Raw genomic sequence first — 21207 nt, forward strand, 5'->3', positions numbered from 1 at the left:
GAGAAAAGGAGAATAGAGACCGATGCATTGGTCGACTCCGCCCCACTTTTAGGAGAAGAAGAAGAAAGAAGAAGAGGGAATCGAGTAAAGGAGAGACAATCAACCGGATGGGAACACCTAAGTGATAGAAGAAGATAAGTGTGAACGGGAGTTGAAGACTAGGTGAAGGAGACGTTGGAGAGGAGAGAGCCCTTCGGCAAGAGAATGAAACTTGAGAACAGTTTCAAAAAAGAGTGCTTCGAAAAAAGAGGATCGTTAGGGGAAAGGAAAACACCAATGAATTCTAAAATTAAGTTAACTTGGTGTCTGACGCAGGTTTTCCAAACGAGTCTCAAAATCATGAGGAATGCACAGGGATCCGTAGAAATGCTCAATTTTCCGAAACGGAAAAATTTATCGAATCCAAAAACTTGGGACCCGAAGGTTTTAGTATGAAAAGGCCAATGCTATCACCAATAGAACAATTTAAGTTAGAAGTTCAATGAGAAGAAAGTTGGAGGTGCTGAGGAATATTCCAAAAAAACATTTATTTTCGAACTACGGAAAAAAAACATTCCTCCTTGTTTGAGGCTATAAAATAGGCTTCGGAGCTTCAAATTTTCAAGTTTCAGTAATTTTATATAGCTCATGAGCTGAATGGCGTAAACTGGAAAAGGAGTAAACTGGTGAATGACTTCTAGCAGGTAGCCGAAGGAGAACCGACGGACCATCGACGGACTGTTAACAGACAGAATTCAGTATGGGTATACTAATTTATCAAGCTGTTCATTTCTGTAATGACTGGAAATTTTCCAGATTTGGGATTCTTAACTTTCAAATCCTAATATATGTAGGATCTACTGTAAACGCTGTAACAAAAGAGCCCCCAGACTGTCAAGTTTAAATTTTCTCAATTCCTATTAGAGATATCAAAAATCTGTCTGCTGATAAAATATTTTAAAATTATGATGAACAATTTATCAGTTCACAATTTTCCCATATCTTATACGGGAACCGAGAAAAATTTACTCAAAGTTCAACGGATTACAGATTTACGGTGTGTACAAAAAATTTACCAATTTCAATATCCAGGCAATATCATCTTTACAGAAACTCAAATTTCTCATTTCTTTGGCTTCTTGAATCGTTCTTCTATTTCCAAAATTGTACTTTTTGAATCTGGAAGATCTTTGAATATATCACGTAATCGAACAATCCTGACGGGTTTTTCAGATTTCCTCATCCTCACCCTTTTGCAAACAGTCGAAAAACACAAAATCCTTAATTCCAGTCATTCTCAGACTTCGACTTATCTCGAAGACTAAACTTTTTAATAACACATTTCTGTTTATCCGGAGACTGTAAAAAATAACAAAGCTTTAATAAATGATCGCCCAGATTGAGAGCTAATCTTGTCGAAAGAACTTGAAATCGCCTTAAAATGCTTGATTCCGACTCATGAAGATTAATGTTGACCCTAAAAATCGTCTTATTTTTCTATTTTTCAAGTTGATCGTGATTTCGAAATTCTCAAAGAAAAAAGTTCAAAAAGTCAGACAGAGACGGTATCGAAAAAATGTCGGAAACCCGGGCGTCAGCTCTCAAAAAAAGCTCTCAAAGACCAACAATCCAAAAGACAATTCCATTTTCTTTTTCTATCTCTCCAACCTTGTCTTCTCCGATATTCACTTAATCTCCTTATCACACATTTTTTATCAACCGGAGGAATCTACAGTATCTTCACGGTTACCATCTACATCTATTTTCGACGGACACCTAGTCTCTTGACGCGTGTTTTGACAGCTCACACCTTCTGGAGGTGTTTAACTTCAAAGGAATCGCCGACAACCGGATGAAACAAGGATCCACATGTCATTTCAATGTAATGTGATAATTGGGAGGGCATGAGGGGAAAATAATTAGGTGATACCGGAAAAAAACGAATATCGAGAAGACGTGAACAAATGAGATGACTAATACCGACTGTAAAAGTATTCTAGGAATGTATACGAGAAGATTTTATTCTGGGTCGTAATGTTCTTCTGGCTATAAGATGTTTACAACAAACTACAAGAGCCTGAGCTCGAATTCAGGGCGTAAGCCTGCGGATTACTAGTTGCTTACGATTTAACCGGTACCTGATTACGAAACTGAAATATAAAAGATTTGGTGGTTTTAAAATATTCTTCAGACATATCAACACTTTTCGGTTCATCCTTTAAATTATGAGATATGATCTAAAATTACATCAACGGTGAGTCAACAGGCTAGAAATACTGTAGACATAATAGTGTTTTCGGATTTTCAGAATTCCAGGTTTTTTGAATTTCAAAATTTCAGATTTTCAGTTTTTGAAAAATACAGAATTTCAGAAGTTTGATGTTTTCTGATTTTTTTTTCGATGTCTGCATAAATTGTCTTGGAGCCGAACTATAAAGTCCAAAAAATCACACGAATCAAAGAATTTCGAGAAATGGAGTTAAATTTGTAGCCATCGAAAAAGGGGTCATAATAAAAATCAAAATATGAGAAGGCGGCGTAAAACCTCTAATCCGAGAACCTCATCAAATTGTTTCGTCTTTTTTTTCAATTGCCTAATCTTTCCGGGTAATCTTCTGGAAGAAAAGTGCATACAATTGAGAGGATATCTGGAGTTTAGTTGAAGTTGAATGAATGAATTCATGTGAAAGAAATGAATAATCGAAGGTAGAAAAGAGCCGAAAATTTTTGAAAAGGATGAGCAGTTTGATGGGGGTGGACATTGTGAGGAAAAGAAAAAAATGAAGGGTCGATCTAGCCGAGGAACTGAAAAAAAACTGAAAACTGAAGAAAAATGCCTCGTTTTTCGAATGCTCTATTCAGGATTCAGAATCTAGAGCTCTCATTCTCCATTAATTTCTCCCACGCCTACACTCTTCTTCTTCACAAAATCAGGTGCCTGTATTGGTGGATCTCATTTCTCGCACCTTCCAGTAACAGTGCAAAGTGACAGGTCATGCCCGGTCACCTGTTGTACTTTATGAGTGCTAACGAAGAGTGTTGATAGCTGAAAGTCTGAAATTTCGTACGATACAAGAAACAACCGTGGGAACTTTGAAAATTACGAGGATGGAAAAGGATGGGAAAGTTCATTCGGTTTGAAGAATGTCGATTTTTGAAAGAAATTAAGGGGTGAGGAGTTTCAAAATTGTAAGATAGGAGAACATGAAAAAAAAACTATCTCGGAACTTCGTTCATATAAGCCTCTCGAAGAGTTGAACTTGTGGGACGATTATTGAAGGTGCGGCGCTGCTATCGACTGAGCCACGCCGGTGAAGCTGGCTCCTGGACGTTTCAGAACCCGACAGTTCAGAACCCGACGTTTCAGAACCCGACGTTTCAGAACTTTTCTGCATTTTTGTATAGTGGTTTTCGCGCACCAGATGAGCATTGCTCAATTCAATTTTGTGTTTTTCTGCTTTTTTGTTCATTCTCATCTACCGTACTCCAAATAATGATAGGTTCACACTGGGATTCTCTCAAAAAATCGAAAAAGTTGAACTTTTAAAAAACGATGTCATTTATAAAACCATTCAAAATGAGACTTCTATTCGCCGGAAAAATTATTGCGTACTTCTAGACGTCGTTCTTGAAAAGTTCAATTTTTTTTCGATTTTTTGAGAGATACCCAGTGTGAACCTATCATTATTTGGAGTACGGTAGATGAGAATGAATAAAAAACAGAAAAACACAAAATTGAAGTGAGCTCATTAAGTGCGCAAAAACCACTATACAAAAATGCAGAAAAGTTCTGAAAAGTCGGGTTCTGAAACGTCGGGTTCTGAACTGTCGGGTTCTGAACTGTCGGGTTCTGAAACGTCGTGGTTCCGAAACGTCGGGTTCTGAAACGTCCAGGAGCCGTGAAGCTAGACCGATGAAATCCTCTCTCCCCCTCCTTTAAGTTCAAAATTATTTAAAAAATTAAGAAACAGGAGCTAGTTAGAAACGCAAGGTATTAAAAAGAATGTGTATGAATTTCACAGACGAATCCCACCGTTAAAAGTGAGCAATAATCACAAATGAGATCGTAAACATTACAAAAAGGTCACTACAAAAGAAATTTTTCGAGGTATTCAGAAAACATGAACATTTTGGGAGAGTGATGAGTTTCTATTGAAGAATTCTTTGATTCTTTGAAACAAAAAGAAAACAAGAATGGAAACAAAAAAGAAAAGGACCATGCAAAATTGTAATTCATAGAGAGAAACGAAGCGGAAAACAAGTTACCTGGTATGGAAAAGAAGTGGGCATTATTGCTCATCAGGAGCATTTCGGAGTAGGCGTGGCCGAGAAGACGACGTTCACATGTGGAAGAATATTCTGGAAGAAACAGTTTTCAGAATGGGTTAATCCTGGAGCTTTTGACACATATCACGTGTTGGTAGTGAATAGAGATAGACACACAACTGAGGGTTGAAAAAGGAATTCGATTGGTTTGAAAACCGAGACGACCGCCCAAAACATCTCCCATTTCATTTGGTGCTGCTGGTAAGGGGTCTTCTGAAGGGAAAACGAGAGGAAGGAGCTTCAGGAGGAGATGCTCGAAGGGACTGAACGTATCCGCATTACACATGTGCATGTGTGCACGACATCTCCCAACAACTGATTCACCCTCGCATCCCACCCTCTTCTTTTTTCTGTGCCAGAGTGAATTTTTTGAACAAACATTGACTTTTTCTATCGTCATTCACTTCTTTATTTTGATCAGGAAATCTATTTTAGTTGGGTCAGTTTGGATGGATTTTCGAAAAGGAGTGGATGAGCTAATGGATAAGAAGATTTAAGGAAAGGATTCTAGGGGCACTACGTTTGAGGTGTAGCAAGATTTGACGTGCGATGGGAGGTTCTAGAACATTCCATAGGGTCGTAATCAAAAGATCTATAATGTTCAAGAACAACGAAGCCTTCTGATGACGTTGTAGACACATCTGTTTACGGTAATCATTACTCAAGTTTACTCTATGAGATCCAGGATCTTACGTCAGCTGAGAAAGATCCTTTAGCTTCAAAATTTTTTAGCTAAATAATCTGACTGGAAATGAAACGGACATCTTTTGAAATCCATTTTAATCTTTCAGTATAAGGAAAATTTCAAATTCTACCAGTAATCATAAGAACTAGAAAAGCTTCTATTTTTAGGCTTCAGTATTCTCATGGCTACGGAAACATATTGAACAGTTATGAAATAGACTTCTGAGCATTTAGAAGAGGATTCTAGTTCTTCGAAAATTTAAAGTTAATGACTCATAGATAGAAGAAGAGTCCTAAACTTGGATACACTGTACTTTTCGAAGCAGATTGGAAAATGAATGAATTAGCTCAAGAATACCGTAAAACCTATAATAGAAGAGTCCCTAACTTTTAACTTTGAGCCAATTTTCCACGGTACCTGTCAAAGGTATAAAAAAGTTTTCAACTGATAAATTTTTTATCATAATATCAGAAATATTTTGTCAGTTGACACATTTTTGATATCTTGCATAGGAATTCAGATACTTGCGCTCAATGTTGACAGTGTGGAGGCCATTACAGGTTTTGGGGTGAATATTCGAGCAACAGATCTAATCAAAGAAGGAAGAGTTCAGTTTAAAACTATGATGATCCGATACTAAAGCTCGTTGAGCACTGATACCTATAGCATGCAACAAATTTGAAAGAGATCATAAATTGAGAAAAAGTTGGAAGGTTTGCTTTGGGCTAAGACTGTAGCGTTTTGAAATCCGATTTGTGAAACTTTTAATGTTTTTGTTAAGCCTCGATTCAAGGGTCCACAGGCGAGCTGGTTGCAGAACGCCCAATGAATCCTAAATTTCTAAGAAAGTTATTCAACGATTTTAATGACAGTTGTACATTCCCTTTTGTGCCATTCTCACTCTAACCAAAACCACTCAAAAAGATTGGATTCATTTGATTTGTTCCAACAAGTCGAAACGCCGCGAATTTTATTAGGTTCTGCTACACAACCACCCGTTGGTTTTGGGTTGTTTTATTGTGGTCTTGAAAATGAAAAAGAAAAAGAAGGTGATGTGGAAAATAGGAGAAGGAGAAGAAGGAAAAGAAGCATCTGCCAATATGCGTCTTTGTGGAGGTGGGCTCTGCGAAATGATAAAGGTAATCCAGAAGTAATCGGATCGATTCGACTCTTCTGGATTAAATGACTGGATTCGCAAGTCAACAAGTTACCATCATCGTCATGTGTATCAAGACATTTATAGAATGCGAAAGGACAATCAATACCTTCTGAAACTGGTGTTGAAATTGAATTAGTTGAAAAAATGTCAAAATTCAGAAATTCAGATATCCTAAATAACTACAGGAATCTCAGAAATTTCAATAAAACCGGAAAATCCAGAAAATTCAAATCGATTCGATGCTTCTTAAAGCTTGAAGCCAAATTTTCAAACCACAATCTAGTTAAGGTGGTTTCGCTCACATTATATGCCAAAGTGCTGGTTATTCTGAAAAAAAATTCGAAATCTTTGATCTACAAAGTTTATAGTTTGATAAATGTGCAATAGTCAGAAACTTCTAAATTGCATGCTTTTTATTTTAATCGCTTTCTTGAAACTCGGGTGCACCAAAGTAGAATCTAGTATTGCTAACTCGTTGCTTTGAAACTAGAAGTCTAGTCTCGAATCCCGTGGGTCTGAAAGCATTGTCACTTGTACGTGATACAATTTACTGGGTTGCTCTGAAATTGATAGTTGTGAATGAACTTCTAAATCGCGGTGATTTTTCCGGAACGTTTTTTAAAATAAATTTTTTCCCGCAATTTTCCGATGGAATGCAGGCTTACAACAGTAAGACTCGGCGGTTCAATTTGAAGCTTTCGCGTCGAGACCAACGCCTTTTTGAAAAATTAAAGTTAGAGCGGATTTATATGACCTCCCGCAAAAATCTCGGCTTTTTTGGAGGTTATCAGCCCTACAAAAACCGTTCCAGGATTATCCAAGCCTTCAGAGTTTCTAGCTGACCATAATTGTACCAAACCATTTTTTGTATTTTTGTGAAAACCCCGAATCAATTTCCAGAGTGCACTCCAGTTTTTATTAATATTAATATCACCTGTGTGTCACTACAGTAATCCTCTGTTGACTTTTTCATCCTGCTAATGAAGAAATGTTAGACTAACAGACACACAACGAACACGTGTGACCTCCAATGTAATCCTCTTTCTCCGCACAAATACAACACCTTCCTCTCTCTATGTGTTATATTACAGTAGTCCCTCAACAGTTCCAAATGTCAAAAGGAGGGGTTGAAATCATCAAAGAGAATTTCAAAAAGCACCGGTTGCTTCCCCCCAATTATCATCTGAATCATACAAGTGTAAAAAACGGACGGTTTGGGAAGAAGAGTTATATTTATTTTCTTGTCACATACAACTCTCTAAACATTTACTCAACAGATGCCGTTGTGTCGACATGAACCCGATGATTAGCACGTCAGGGAGGAACGGAAGACGTTGAGATGAGCTGGAGCATAAACAGTTATTCCGAGATAATATACATAAACATTCTCGCGCGTGCGCGCACTTATTCATAATTACACATTACTGCTGGGGATGCGCGAAATCTTGGGTTATAGGTGGAAAAACGAAAAAAAAAGAGATTATTTAAATAATAAATTTAAAGATTTCGGAAAACAAAACCGTTTTAGACGAAAAATAAACAACAAGAATCGAAAACCTTAGTTGGAAAAATGTTTCGAATAAACTTCCCCAAACGAGATATGACCATTACGATCACAAATTTTATCAATTTCGGTACTTTTCTTATTCCTGACATAGTTTACCGTAAAACTTTTACTATTTTTTCAGAGCTCCAAAATCCCGATTTAAAATATTTCATGTTCTTTTGTGTATCTTTATCACGTTTGTTGTGAAAACCACCCTCTATCTTCATCATCCCGATTGTAATCTTGTTAATTAGGTTATGCCAATATGTATTCTCCACACCTTCAAGAATCGCAATCCGCGTCGTCGCACACGTGTGTAACCACCGTAATCTTCTTCTCCACAACAAGTTGTCCTTGGATCGCCACCGTGAGAAACTTCTCCGTTATTGTGAGATGAGAAAGCACAGGCCAATTAGTAACAAAGATTAATGAGATGGTTATCTGTCAATAGAAAAGAAACATGGGTTCTTGGTTGACCGGAACAAAATAAATGGGACACTCTCGAGATAGAGAGAGAGAGCAACAAAATTGATGTAAAAGATGGCTGTAAATCAGTCGGGCGCAAAAACATGTCAGATTTCCGTTCCATCACTTTACAACCTGACAAAGGTGAGAAATTGCTTTACTGCTTTTGTGATTTTGTCCGTTTGGAAAAGGTGGGCTTGCTAGGAGCCAAAAGACTTGCGAAACTCGCTTAAGACAATTTCAAATTTTGCCGATGTAACAGTTTCTAGGTCACCGGCCGTGTAGTCCTCTCGGACAGTAAAGTCGACAAAAGTCGATTTTTTCGTCGATTTTTCGTCGATTTTCGCTTTCATCGACTTTTGAAAAGTCGATTTTCTGTCGACTTTTTGAATGCCGATTTTTGATCGAGTCGACGAAATCGACACCGATTTTAACGATTTTCGTCAATTTTTGTCGATTGTCAACAATCGACACAGCACACTACTGATGTTTCGAAAACAGATCAGGCATACTCGATTGTGACCAAAACTTCTGTGCGGAAGTTATCCAGATTACTGATTAGATCACTACTAAAGCCTACCAAAACCTGTTCATGGTCTAATGTACACTAGTTATTGAAAAACTAATGTCTAACGCCCTTCAAAAGCCGAACATTTTTCAATTTTCGACCAGAAGCTTCAACCTGACAGCCAATGAGTTGTAAAAAATACAAAAAAAAATTAAACTTGGCTCAGACCTATCATTTCCATCCTCATGGAGTTCAGAAAAGGATTGGCTCAATGATAATTCAATCATTGCCAGCAAGTGGAGTCGAACCCGCAACGCGCAAACGCCGACTGCAAACACAACCACTCGCCCAGCAGGACGTGTTTATACAACTACGTTGTGGACGTAGATAAACCCTCCTGTTGGTGTGTGGAAAGGGGAGGGCGAGGGAGTGTAGAGAAGTGTAGAAGAGAGTTGTGTGAAATTGAAGAAAAAAGAAAAGCAAAAGCAATTTATGTTTTAAATACAAATTTTATCTTTCCATGATTTTATTTTGAACCTCATAAGTTTACAGAGAATAGGTTAGTGGAATTCAAGACTTTCGCAACAAAAATACTTTATTTCAGAAGAGACATTTAGTTCCCATGATTTTTCTTATTCAAAATCTTGGTCTCCTCGACTTCCTCTTCAACTTCATAGCGATAATCTTCTTTGCTGTTATCTTTTTTCAATGACTTTTCACTCTGGTCATGGTGGACGATATCCGATTCGTCGTCGTTTTCTTCTTTTGAGTGAATTTCCTTTGAATTTTTTCCAGCGCTTTCAGTTGATTTGGATGGTTCCATCTTGTTGTTCTCCTGAGAATCAGAAAAATGATTCCTTGGGGCCGTTTTTTTCAGGTTTTGGTCTACGGTGCTTTCTGAAATAAAAAAACAGTTTATCGCCGAGATGGTTTTCTGAACCTCACTTGATTCCTCTGAAGCCAAGTTGTTGAAGTCATGAATTGTTGATCCAGACTTGATTTGAAGTTCCGAAGAATCTAATTCCACTCGTTTCACGGTTTTAGGAAAATGAGAATAATGCTTCTTCGTGCTATCATTGTCAAAGGCGTCGTCATCAGAAATCTCCAATGTCTTTTTCTTATGCTCTTCAATTGGCAACGCCTTCGACCCAGTGGAATCAGAATTGGTGTCATGTCGGCGTTTGATATTTTTCTCCATCTGGGATGAGGCATCGGCGTCCGATGTATCCAGCACACGCTCTCCTCCTCCAACCATGTAGCCGTCAACGAAGATGTTTTGCGAAAGAGGAGAGGATGTGGAGGTGGCAAGAAGATCGGAAGGTTCGGAAGTGGAAGAAAGAGTGGATTCGCCGGGGACTGGTAGGATCTGAAAAAATGAATGGAAAATACTATGGGGGATTCTAAGATTATTGTGAGGAATCCTGAACCACTTCATTATTTTCAATAAAGAAGTGTCTTCTACATTAGATGTTAACTTAAACTCGTGATTCGATCCGGAAGTAATCAATAACTAATTTTGTATACTCTTAGTACTCTTAAGGTATCATGTCACTTCTTCAACAATCTTGGAAGGTATACGGTAACCGTGAAAATGGCCTGGAAGGGAATTTTCTCCTTAATATTCACCCCATCCGGGCCTTCAATTACAGCACTCCGCTTACAGTAATACCTGTTTTTTACTAAAGAGGTTTCGTCACTATTTTACAGACTTTTTTCAGGGACTAAATTTAGAAATTGGAAAATTTAGATATTCTGATTTTCAGAATTACCTAACTCGGAAACTTAAAATCTTTGATGTTTTCAGAAATTAGGATTCTCCGACATCCAAGAATTTGAAATGCCAGAAATACGAAAATCCAGAAACTCGAAAAAGTCCGACAATCGGAAGTTCGGAGATCAGTAAATTTGAAAAATCGGAACTCGAAAATACTCTAATTTTTAAATTCAGAAAAGTTTTCCAATGCAAATCTTTGTTTTTTTGAATTGTCAAATTCTAAAGTTTTCGAGTCGTTTAACATCCGAATTTTTCATATTATATATTTATTACCACACGATCTACCTGTTTTGGATGACGTCCTGTTCCATTGTGACTAGCAATATAATAGACAACCGGTCCAGCAATCAGAAGAAAAATAGCAAAGAGAAGAGCACAACAAATGGACTTAAAATCCATTTCGAATATTCCAACTTATGATGTTGGGCATTCTGTTTTATATTGTCTTGGGAATGCTTTTATACCCTAATCGAATTATGCACAGTGGGAGTTTTGATTGTCTTTTTTGTCAGTGTGGGCGGTGGATGATATGACAAATCGCAGAAAAAAAAAGAAGGCGGTTTGTGGTGTGCAAAAAAAATCTTCATATATGAAGAATTGAGTAAATGTACTACAAAGAAATGAAACTGGGTGAGGTCGACAAGAATCAGCTACAAGTATTATGGATGTGTCACACGTATTAGTCAGGAGATGTTCTTTGCGACCCGGGATCAATTAGATCTGTAGAATTCAACAGATCAAGGTGATTGGTCATCTCAAACAGGAGACTAGGAACGTGTTGAGACAGCCGGAAAAGGACTTGAAAATAAGTAGATTTAAGTGGGTAATATACAATTAAAGTTTGAGATAAAATCAATAATTGGGTTAACTATAAGTGTTTGTATGTCTTTGGTAGATGTCGTCGTAGCCTCCATACGCTCTGTTCACTGCTCCATACTCCCTAAATCGACGATTGTTATTCAATCGTGCCGGAACTGACCGAACAGTTTTATTCATGCCTTTTTTATTATTAGGTCTTAGTCGGTTTCCTTGAGATGGAGTTCCTTGAATGGTTTTGACAAATCGTTCATCCATGATCTTGAAATAGAGTAAGTAAGACAACTCTCCCGAAATGCTCCTATCTTGTGAAGAGAGGTAACGCGGCAACTGAAATAATATAATCATTATTAACTTTGTGGAACCTATTATACCTTGATCGTTGTGAAGTCTTTCAGCTCGTTGATCGCTTCTGTAGTACCGCGAGACAAGACGATGATGCGTCCTGAAATATACATTTTAATTCTGAACTTGTGATCTTCGACTCTTACCGTAACCCTTCTTCTTGAATCTTGTATCAAATCTTCCATCAATTTGCACACATCTTGATTTCTCTCTCAACTGGTTGAGTAATTTCTCAATGTTGGTTTCAAATGGAATTTCCAGTAATATAGGATCTCCTTCTCGATGGATACTCTGCTTATCAGCAATGCTTTCAGTGGATGTCGGAAGTTCGTCGAACCTCAAATTCAACAAAATATTGTAGTATGTCTGCGTCGCTGCAGTATGATAGACGAGCCATTCTCCTCTCATGAAAACGCTTTTCAATCCAATTGAACTGAAGTTTAGAACTCGAAGACGACGGAACTCTCGAGTTGAGAGGAATCGGAAGAAAGAAATTGTGAGACGATCCAGATCCGCATCTGTTAACTTTTGCTTGATGATCAAATCGTTATCCGATAAATGTATCTGTAAAAAATCGTTATATTTTGAATTTCCATCTTTAACTCACTGCTTCAAAAATCTTGGATCCAGATTGCCCTTGTTTCTCGTCCATGAGTGTGCCTAGCTTTTTTGTAGCTACCATGATGATCATAAGGGCAAGGTGGTACCATTTCAGGCTGCTTTCCGTTGCACTGGTTAGCAATTTTTCTCTTTGAGTATTATTTCTGCATGCTGTTAGATCATCAGAATCACAAATCAATCCCTTGACTCTGGCCCACGAATCAATGATGAATAGACACTTCTGAAGTTCCATGTTGTGCTGAACATATTTCAAAATGATATTCTTCGCTTGAATTTCTTGCTGAGTCAATGATTCTCCGACTTTTCCAACAGAATTAAATCTTCTTATGAATTGACTGTATTTTGATTTCGCACGATTTTTGTCATCGGTAATGAATGCGTTTCGATGATCGCGGATCGCCTGGAAACATGTTTTTGATTACAATTAAATCATTTGAAACTCACCTGAAACTGTGGTAGACGACGTACTGGAACATTTTCCATTTCCATTATATTTTTCCCCCTGACGAAGTTCAGAATATCGTACGCAATCCAGGCGAACGACAGTTTTCTATCACTTCCCTTCATCGCATTTTCTTAAATCAATACCGTGTTTTTTTTTTTCAAATATCGGTCCATTGAACCTACCATAACAGACTCTATAATAGGCGATAGCTTTTGCCATCATGGCGTCGCTGGGCTGCTTACAGACTCTTCTCAGAACATCCACCTCTTCGTAGTTTCTGCGCACGTTTTCAGGTTCTGTCAATCTCATATATGCTGGCATCCTGGCTTCGGGAGTCACGAATTCTTCGAAAAATTCTTTTCGATATTTTTTATATAAATCAGTCATCTGCCCTTCGATAACACTTTCAGTGTTGTACATGCTCATGTCGTCTTGTTCTCTTTCCGATTGCCTATTCCGGATATCCCGGAAACATCCGGAAAACACTTCTGCTTCAGTCGCCACTCCAAACGTTTCCATAATCGAACGGAGTTGTCCATTGTATCGTATCATCTGTAGGGTTGCATTGTCCTTATGCTTCTCCCAGCCTTCCCAAATCAAAAGATCATCGATAACCACCGGAACTTGTTTCTCTGACGATGACATAACCACGTCATTGATGGATCTTAACTCTCGATGGAGTGTTCCAAGAAGACGTGAAGATGCATATGATGCACTGCCAGCGTGACGACTCTGAGAGAAATCAGGTCGTCGTTCAGATCTTTCCGGTGGTTCCCAGAGTCCGGTTTCAGGATTAATTCGTCCCTCATTTGTCAATGGGAGTGGAGGATCTCCAGACTTTGCGAAGTCAAGTGCCATTGCGTTTTTCTCGACCAAAGAATTAGCAACATCTGAATCGATTCCAAACTGATCCGACTGGTGGAGATGATTGATAGCGGTTACTCCGACGTCTTCCTGTCTCATAGACAGCGCAAAGAAATCGTTCATCTTGTGATCCATTTCCCCGAGTGTGAATTGTTTGTTTTTCTTTTCGGAGCAATAACCAAACGCTGGGGCATTTTTTTGGAAAAATAGAATCGGATCCCAGATGACCGCATACTCATCTCCATCCAAATCGGAGCCTGCCATCTCGTCCGGTTGGGATCTTGGTCCGCTTTGAGGAAAAACTATGACGTCTGTGAGGTGATGAAGTTCCGGGATATCCACAGCTTCGTACATTCGGATGTCTCCTGCGCACATTGTAGGGAATTTTGTGACCATGATCGGCCCTGAAATATTTTAAAAATAAGTTCCGAATATTTCTTCTCATTTCCCTACCTGTCAAAACTCTACCAGAGTTTTTCCGTGGAGTCTTATTGTTTATGTTTTCTGTGTATCTCACATACACCTGACCATACTGTAGCTGTCCAGTCTCATCTGTGACACCGAACATTGAACGTCCCAAATTTGTAGGGATAGGGATCTGAACCTTTCTCAGAAGTCTTGCTGAAAATGTATGTTCTTGGATTATTAGGTTGGCGGGAAAGTCTTTGTCACTTTTTCAATAGTTTATTTCTCAAAGAAAAAATAACCGAATAATTAATTATATTGTCCATCATTATCAACAACATGTCTCCAACGTTCCCTCAATTTATGGATTCCATTGCGGTAGAATCCAGCCGGGCGTGAGGCAAAGTATTGTTTGAGTGCCGCTTCGACCGCTCCACGGGAATTGAAGCTTCTTCCTTCGAAGGCACGTGTCATATCGCCAAATAACCAATAGTCGGAAGGAGCAAGATCAGGAGAATACGGGGGGTGAGGGAGAACATTCCATCCATATCCCATCAGCTCCTGCTTCACTTGTTTCGAAACATGTGGGCGAGCGTTATCATGTTGATAGTACACTTTCTTGTCTTTCAGGGCCGAACGGTCGACTGCTTTCTTGAGGTTTCGTAGTTGAGTAGTGTAGAGGTCTCCAGTTATTGTTTTGCCCTCGGGCAGAAGTTCCCAGTAGATGGGGCCGTCCACTCCCCACCACACAGAGAGCATAACTTTTTTCGGATGAAGGCCGGGTTTGGGGACATCCTGTGGGCTCTCTCCTTCTCCAACCCACTGGGATTTCCTGTGGTGATTATCGTAGAAGACCCACTTCTCATCTCCGGTTATTAGCCGGTCCAGCCATCGATCGCCCGCGTGGAGAGTGAGAAGAGTAATCGAATCGTCGACTCGGCGGTCAAGGTTGGCTTGAGTCAGGTGATGAGGTATGAATCGACCAAAAAGTTTTCTCATTCCAAGAGACTTCAAACCTTCAAGGACTGTGCTATGGTGAACTCCGAATGTGACAGCTAGTTCACGGCTAGATTGAAATGGATCCGATTGCAATGCGTGCTTCAGCTTGTCCAAATCCAACTCACGGGGTCTCCCAGAGCGATCCTTTTCACGAGCGAGAAGTCATCTTTTTCGAAACGATGGAACCAATTGCGAATAGTATTGTAGTGAGGGGCATGTGTGTTGTACACATTCTTCAAGAAAGTTTCCGAATCCTTCATCGTGGTGTGAGATAGGAAGAGGTAAATCAAAACATGTCTGATGTGAATAGCAGTGGGAACAAACATATCGTTTCAATTACAGATGAGGAGCAGGGAAGGAAATGGGGACTTGTTTATATGGAAGGTTCTTATCACCTTGTTATTCACTAGAGTCGATATCATACACAGCCTCCATATACGAGAACAGTGATTAAACAAACAGAGTGACAAAGACTTTCCCGCCAACCTAATATTTCTAAATTTTGAAAACTCACCCAGGCAAACATCGATGGATGCTTTTATCAGGGATCGGAAAAATGGTTCTGTCGACAACGAGAACCCATATTTTTGTTCCAATCCGTCAAAATTGATTCTATGAGGCATTCCTTGCAATCTCGATCTGCAATTGTCTTCCTTCACAATGCATTTGGAAAACGTGTCCATTTCGATATCCAGTAGTTGTTCAATTCTTCCGATTATTTTTTCATGGCAAGCCAAAGATTGAAGAGCAGATGCTTGATCCAGAATATTAATGAACGGTTTATTAAGAGTCACCGGCGTTGGCGCTGACCACTTGACCAATTCGATTGGCCATTTAGACTTTCCTTGTTGACTTCCGTGAAACTTTTCTTGACTATCTCTGAACAGGACCTTTTTCGTGTATGGTACCAGGTATCCACGGAATCTGATTTGTATCCACGGAATCTGATTTGGTAGCAGCAGGGTACAGAAACATCAGGAATCCCAATACTTTTGCAAATATCAGTGGCCAAACGGACAGATATTGTTCCAACTCCATCTGTGAAAGTATAAGGAGAACCACTCGCGTTTTTCCCTCCGATCACATCCGGAATGATTTGGTAATCGTCAAGTTCAATCTCCACACCTTCGCAACTTCTTGCCTGGGTACAGCACTGTCCGAGTCTTGCCATTGCTTTGGAAATACTTCCAGTATTTTCGAAATGCCCCAGTTTTTGGCGATAGTCGATGATCTTCGGTTTGAATGATGAATCTGGGAGTTTTCCCTTACGATCTATATATTCATCCAACTGGGTTTTATTGTATCGTTCCATGAAATATCCTCCACCATCTCGCATTTGGGAATTCGACGATGCAAGGTATCCATAGCATCTTCCCATGATTTCAAATCCTTCCGCCAAATGTCCAATCACAACTTCCTCGTGTAACTCTCGCAAATTGCTCAACCTCAATTTTTGCATAGAGTCATCTCGGATTGTGGCTCGAATGATTCTTGTTCCGTCCTGATCTGCACCAGTAACTGCTCGATTTGACATGGTAATTTCTGGTGCCAGATAGATCAATCTGGAAGGCGTCATGATCACTTTTCGGACTTTTCTATATCCATTAGCCCAAGATTCCTGAGACACTTTGTTGGCTGTTTGACTATCTCTTCTGGCTACACATAATCTCTTGAAGACGTCGATCAGATCTCCCACTCTTGTTTGATTATCCACGTGATTGAGTAGGTCTTCCAATGCAGACTCGCAGAGCTAAAATGTTTTCAAGATATAGTTATTAGGCTGGTGAATATGAAAAATCGGAGCAGGGCTGGGCTAGCAATCGGCTTTCGTCGGAAACGAATTGCAAAACACGCGCAATACGAGATTAAAGGCGCACGCAATTTTGCCGATGTGTCTGGACACGTAAAAAATGGCGTGGAAAATAAATTTCGAATTTTGAACAATTTTATTAAAAATCGCTTTAAAAATTCAAAATTTATTTTTTACGTGTCGAGACCCGTCGGCGAAATAGAGCGGAAAATTTGCAAAACGTGAAGGTTTTTCTCCCGTCCTTACCCACCCCTGAATCGGAGCTTTGGAAGCGAAAATTTTAGGTTATGGTGGTTTTCGTTATGAAAGCCGTTGGTCACGCCCACAAGTTTTCATCTTCCACAGCTCTGATTTTATGAATTAGAATAATAGCTCAGGAAAAAATATATCGAAACAGCTTACAATTTGTCGCTCGTATAAGGAAATAGTTGCTTTGTTATCATCTTTCACATGCTCTCTAACAACCTCTATAAACCTTTCCCAACGATCCAAATTGATAATCAATTGATCCTTGACAACGGAACCTCTGAAATCCAAATTACACATTGAAAAGAAGTTAATTCTTACCTGGACATCAGAGCTTCGATCAAGTAAACATAGGCGAATTTACGTTCATGAAGATGTGCCCTTGCTTTTTTTGCTTCCTTATCATAGCCAGGAGTTTGTTCGAACATTGAATTCAAAATAGAATTGTATTGTTCTGTTTTCGAATCAGGTGAATCATTGAACTTGTAGATGGATTCTCCAAAGCATGTTTCTCTTTTAATCGGATCAGGAAAGTCCCTCCCGAAAGGAATGATGTAGTCTTTGTCATAGAAACGGCCAAACTCGACGGGAACATTGAAACGGCTGCGCAGACGAGAGACGATCGTATGGATTTTACCGAAATCGAGATCACTCTTATCAAATTCCAGACAGAAGATCTTGTTTTCAGTGAGAACTCTTCTGGATGACCTTCGTTTGGTTGTGTGACCACATGGAAGATCCAAAGTTCGGTTGGCGAATGCAGGAGACTTGTCGCTTCCAAGCAAAAAATTGATGGTATTCCTGACCACAACTGGAGTTTTGAGAACAAAGTAAATTCTTTTTTTGCAAACTTTTTTGTTTTCTTCGTTAGTCCAAAATGAGTCATTGTCCACAATAATTTGGCGAATTGAATCTCCTTCGAACGATAATTGATATTTGACATCCGCCAACTGCATCACCGTTTTCATTTTTGATTTTTCCTGTCCTTTATCTGCCGTGATAACTTGCTTATTTCCTTTTTCTGGTTCCTCTGGAACCTCTCGCAATCGTTGTTCTCTGATTGTGAATTCGACAGTTATTGGATACGGTCTATCAAAGTCGAAATGAGATTTGATTTTGTCGTACTCCACGATATGTCCATTTCTCTGAGTGGATCGATTTTGTGAATTGTTGTTTCTCTTGTGATTGTTTCGATTTGGAAAGCAGACGTCCCAGTGATTATAGAAGATAGTGTCCCAGATGTTTCCAAATAAGATCCTCTCTGTTGGTAGATCCCTTTCCGAGAGACTGAAAAGTTGAGACTCCGCCGATTCCGCGCAAGTTGCGTAACTGCGGCAGGGTCGAAACTCCGCCCCATTTTCCTCGGAATCGGTTCCTCGGAGACAACCCCTTCCCCGGAATCGGCGGAGTGTCGAAAAGTTCATAGAAAAATCTGTAAAATTATCTCAAGCTCACATCAGAGTTTTATCGAAAAGCGCCGGATGATGAAGGGATAGAGTCCCTGCGAGTCTTTGGTTCTGTAAAGTTGAAAAGAAAAAATAATGAAATGTAGTTCTAAATTCTAAATCATACCGTTCTGTCTAATCCGTCAACCACTTGTGCGACAATGTCAAGAAACCATGATGGGAAGCCACTTTCTGATTTTATCTACAAAGATATTTACCAGTTACAAGTTTCAGTTGGCGAGCAATCGCAGAACGGTCCGCAGGTCAACATTTTATTGATGTTAGCTAGAGCTTTAACTTGGTAGTTGACAATTCTTATGCACTCATTCATTTGAATGAGATAAGCCACTTCAACGCGTCACGACTGGTTTATCTAATTTGGATAAATTTGTGTATTGACCTAATAATTTTCGGATTCATCTGACAAAATCTACTATACCGACATCCAAAGTTTCCTATTTCTCACTTCTTCTAGTGTGAAATAAATAAATAATTGACCGATACCGTATAAGGTTACTTTCTTGAGTTACAGTACTCTTGGGAGTTTTCTGGCTGATATTCGATCTGAAACTGTACAATTAGGGAGGGGATAATAAAGATATTCTAGCATTATGATTCGATGTTTTTTTTAATATGCAAGATATCACTCTTGTCCGAAATCAATGCACGTTGCGGCCGAGAAAACAACGGTGGGCGGAGCTTAGCTCCCACAGAGAGAACCTTACTGTTTTTTAAAATTATTGCACGCGCCTTTGATACAGTACCTCAACATTTATCGAATTTTCTCAAAATTCTCTCATTTTTTCGCTTGTTTCTGTCTAATTTTGTTTAATTCTTATAAATCTTTAATTTATTTTTTTTATGGAAAAAACAGCCAAATAGGGCCCAAAATAAAAAACGTCCGAGGTACGGTATTTAAAGGCGCATGCATCAATTTGTTTTTTTCGCTGTACGACCGACGATGCGATTTTGAATAAATTTTCGGCCGCAACGTGCATTGATTTCGGACGAGAGTAATACAAAATTTATTGAAGACAGTCAGAATGATGTACACCATAAACCCTGTAATAGAATTGCGTGTGCCGATTGACATAATTTTTTTGAAATTATGATAAAAAAATTCATCAGAAATTCATATTTATAAAGTATCATTAACAGGAACCGAGAAAAATTGGCTCAAAGTTAATGTTATGGGCCCTTCTATTACGGGTTTTACGGTATACTAAGCTTTTCGTTTGAGAAAACTTGTCTATACTATGTCGTTAGAAATAAATTTACCTGAAAAGTGGTCTCAAAAAACGGGTCCTCGTGATCACTGCTCACTTTGATTCGTTCTCCATCGATCTTCGTTTCAATTCGATTTTGATTGAAACGCTGCAACAAATGATGATTTTTCTTTTCAAAAACTTTCGCTCCTAACTTACCGTTATCACAAAATTTTCCTGTTCTTCGATGTGACTGTCATCACCATTCTTGTTTCCAGGAATGGATAACTTCACAAAAGATGTTATTACGGATGTTGTCATATAGAGGTGGTTTGCTTCTCTATCACTCGTATCACATTACCTGTAATACAGTTGAAATTCGATGAATAAAGTAAATGAGGTCTTAAAAACGAGGAGCCAATTTTACACTTAGCAAGAAGAAGGAAGCGTGCGAAAGAAGAGGAAGAGAGGAGAAAGCATGTGCTACGCTCTAGAGAAGAACTTGAGGAATAGGGAGCAGACAGCGAGACACTTGGATTCAATAAAAGAAGAAGAAGGCAATGCAACGTCATCCTAGTGGTGTTATTAAGAAAAATTTTATTGACCGAGAGTAAATAAATGAGCGGGAATTGGTATGTTAGATAAGAATGGTTCTCGCTTTCATAATTTGCAAAAAAAACAGGACAATTAATACTTAGTAAGAAACATTATTCTGGTACAAAGAAAATCGGAGCTGTGGAAGAAGGTCCCACAACGACCACTACCGTAACCTAAAAAGTTTTATTCTCCTTGTTTATTTTTCCGATTTTCGTGCGTTTTCGGTCAATTTTTTCACTATCAAAATTTTGGGGAAAAATAACAGAAAAGTAGAGGAAAACCAGTGGAAATCGAGACAATAATTACGGAAAATATTTAGAAATGTTTATAGGTTACGGTAGTTGCCACTTTCGGCCACGGTCATCGGCGTTTCTCTTCCACAGCTCCGATTTTTCGTTTCAGAATAATAAGTTGTGTTTAATCTTCTTCATATTTAATTTCTTTTAAAGAGGTTCCAATTCTCGGAAAAGATTCGAAATGTGTCAGAAAAGGCAACAGCAGCCACCAAATTTAGTAGAAACAACAATTTTTATTAATTCTTGGTCAAAGCACAAGAAAGAAAAAGAAAAAAGAAACTAATCAAGAATATGATCGATAGAATCCAATTGAAAAAAGAATCTATAGATTAATCCCGATAGACATGGTTGGCAGAACACAGAATAGACAGAAAGGGAAAACAGGTTGGGGGGGTACGCACTTCAAGGACGTACATAATTTTAAAGGCATGCCACGCGGCAAGACGAGATGTTGTCGAATTAAAAAAAGTGGGACCTGGAAAATTTCGCGGGCGGCTTCCAGGTCAACTTTCGAGGCCTTGCGTCAAAATCACTAGAGTAGTAAACGAAACTTATTTCTGTGAATTCAGTGGGATTTTCTGGACAAAATTTAGATTTCTTAGTATGAAAATGATCGCTAGCATCTCTAGAACCTATCTTTCATCGAAAAACCAAACTTAATTGCGAAAGTA

At 38.8% G+C, this 21207-nt stretch overlaps 3 protein-coding genes across 3 annotated transcripts; all 3 read right to left on the reverse strand.

Moving 5' to 3' along the window:
- Nucleotides 1-9281: 9281 nt before the first annotated feature.
- CBG25252 lies at nucleotides 9282-10841 on the reverse strand (the record flags this gene model as incomplete). The annotated part of the gene is made up of 3 exons (XM_045244185.1): nucleotides 9282-9565; nucleotides 9614-10034; nucleotides 10728-10841. 3 exons carry the CDS (start codon nucleotides 10839-10841, stop codon nucleotides 9282-9284), a joined length of 819 nt encoding a protein of 272 aa, XP_045098272.1.
- A 465-nt stretch (nucleotides 10842-11306) lies between these two features.
- Nucleotides 11307-13929, reverse strand: CBG04006 (the record flags this gene model as incomplete). The annotated part of the gene is made up of 6 exons (XM_002639371.1): nucleotides 11307-11588; nucleotides 11633-11703; nucleotides 11750-12167; nucleotides 12211-12624; nucleotides 12669-12799; nucleotides 12852-13929. The coding sequence occupies 6 exons, from the start codon at nucleotides 13927-13929 to the stop codon at nucleotides 11307-11309; spliced, it is 2394 nt and encodes a 797-aa protein (XP_002639417.1).
- A 3381-nt stretch (nucleotides 13930-17310) lies between these two features.
- On the reverse strand, nucleotides 17311-19964 carry CBG25251 (the record flags this gene model as incomplete). Its single annotated transcript, XM_045244197.1, has 5 exons — nucleotides 17311-18280; nucleotides 18449-18510; nucleotides 18566-18640; nucleotides 19717-19812; nucleotides 19863-19964. The coding sequence occupies 5 exons, from the start codon at nucleotides 19962-19964 to the stop codon at nucleotides 17311-17313; spliced, it is 1305 nt and encodes a 434-aa protein (XP_045098271.1).
- Between the last annotated feature and the right edge of the window lie 1243 nt (nucleotides 19965-21207).

The sequence above is a fragment of the Caenorhabditis briggsae genome (assembly GCF_000004555.2).
Source record: "Caenorhabditis briggsae complete genome, chrI, whole genome shotgun sequence".
NCBI classification, from domain to species: Eukaryota; Metazoa; Nematoda; class Chromadorea; order Rhabditida; family Rhabditidae; genus Caenorhabditis; species Caenorhabditis briggsae.